Here is a 1,072-nt window from a genome sequence, read left to right on the forward strand (position 1 = left end):
AACCGATCCGGTGTGTCCGTGGGCCAACAGATTTTTGGAGCGCCCAAGAAGGCGGATGTAAGCGATGACGGTGAGTTGCGGGCTCGTCAAGAGGCTGACCGCAAGGCTAATGCGGAGGCAGCTGAACTGGCTCGTGCAGCGGCCGCCCGCCGTAAGCAAGAAGAGGCCGAACGACTTGCGAAGGAAGCCAAATCTGGACCCGCTTCGACCAATGAATCAAATGCAGCAAACACTGAAGCTGATCGCCAGGCCAAGGAGGAAGCTGATCGTCAAGCCAAGGAGGAAGCTGATCGTCAAGCGAAGGAGGAAGCGGATCGCCAGGCCAAGGAGGAAGCTGATCGTCAAGCGAAGGAGGAGGCTGATCGTCAAGCGAAGGAGGAAGCCGATCGTCGCGCCAAGGAGGAAGCTGATCGTCAAGCGAAGGAGGAAGCGGATCGCCAGGCCAAGGCGGAAGCGGATCGCCAGGCCAAGGCGGAAGCTGATCGTCAAGCGAAGGAGGAAGCGGATCGCCAGGCCAAGGAGGAAGCTGATCGTCAAGCGAAGGAGGAGGCTGATCGTCAAGCGAAGGAGGAAGCCGATCGTCGCGCCAAGGAGGAAGCTGATCGTCAAGCGAAGGAGGAAGCGGATCGCCAGGCCAAGGCGGAAGCGGATCGCCAGGCCAAGGCGGAAGCTGATCGTCAAGCGAAGGAGGAAGCGGATCGCCAGGCCAAGGCGGAAGCCGACCGCCAAGCCAAGGAGGAAGCCGACCGCCAGGCTAAGGAGGAAGCCGACCGTCGCGCCAAGGAGGAAGCCGACCGTCGTGCCAAGGAGGAAGCCGACCGCCAGGCTAAGGAGGAAGCCGACCGTCGCGCCAAGGAGGAAGCCGACCGTCGTGCCAAGGAGGAAGCCGACCGCCAGGCTAAGGAGGAAGCCGACCGTCGTGCCAAGGAGGAAGCCGACCGCCAAGCGAAGGAGGAGGCTGACCGCCAAGCCAAGGAGGAAGCCGACCGCCAAGCCAAGGAGGAAGCCGACCGTCGTGCCAAGGAGGAAGCTGATCGTCGTGCCAAGGAGGAAGCCGACCGCCAGGCCAAGG

General features: G+C 62.7%; 1 protein-coding gene across 1 annotated transcript; it reads left to right on the forward strand.

Annotated features, from left to right (window-relative positions):
* Positions 1–30: 30 nt before the first annotated feature.
* Positions 31–1,039, forward strand: MONBRDRAFT_13247 (uncharacterized protein; the record flags this gene model as incomplete). Its single annotated transcript, XM_001751143.1, has 1 exon — positions 31–1,039. A coding segment is annotated over one exon (1,009 nt), but the record flags the coding sequence as incomplete, so codon positions are not given.
* Positions 1,040–1,072: the final 33 nt, after the last annotated feature.

Source organism: Monosiga brevicollis, genomic scaffold (assembly GCF_000002865.3).
Source record: "Monosiga brevicollis MX1 MONBRscaffold_561 genomic scaffold, whole genome shotgun sequence".
Classification (NCBI taxonomy): Eukaryota; class Choanoflagellata; order Craspedida; family Salpingoecidae; genus Monosiga; species Monosiga brevicollis.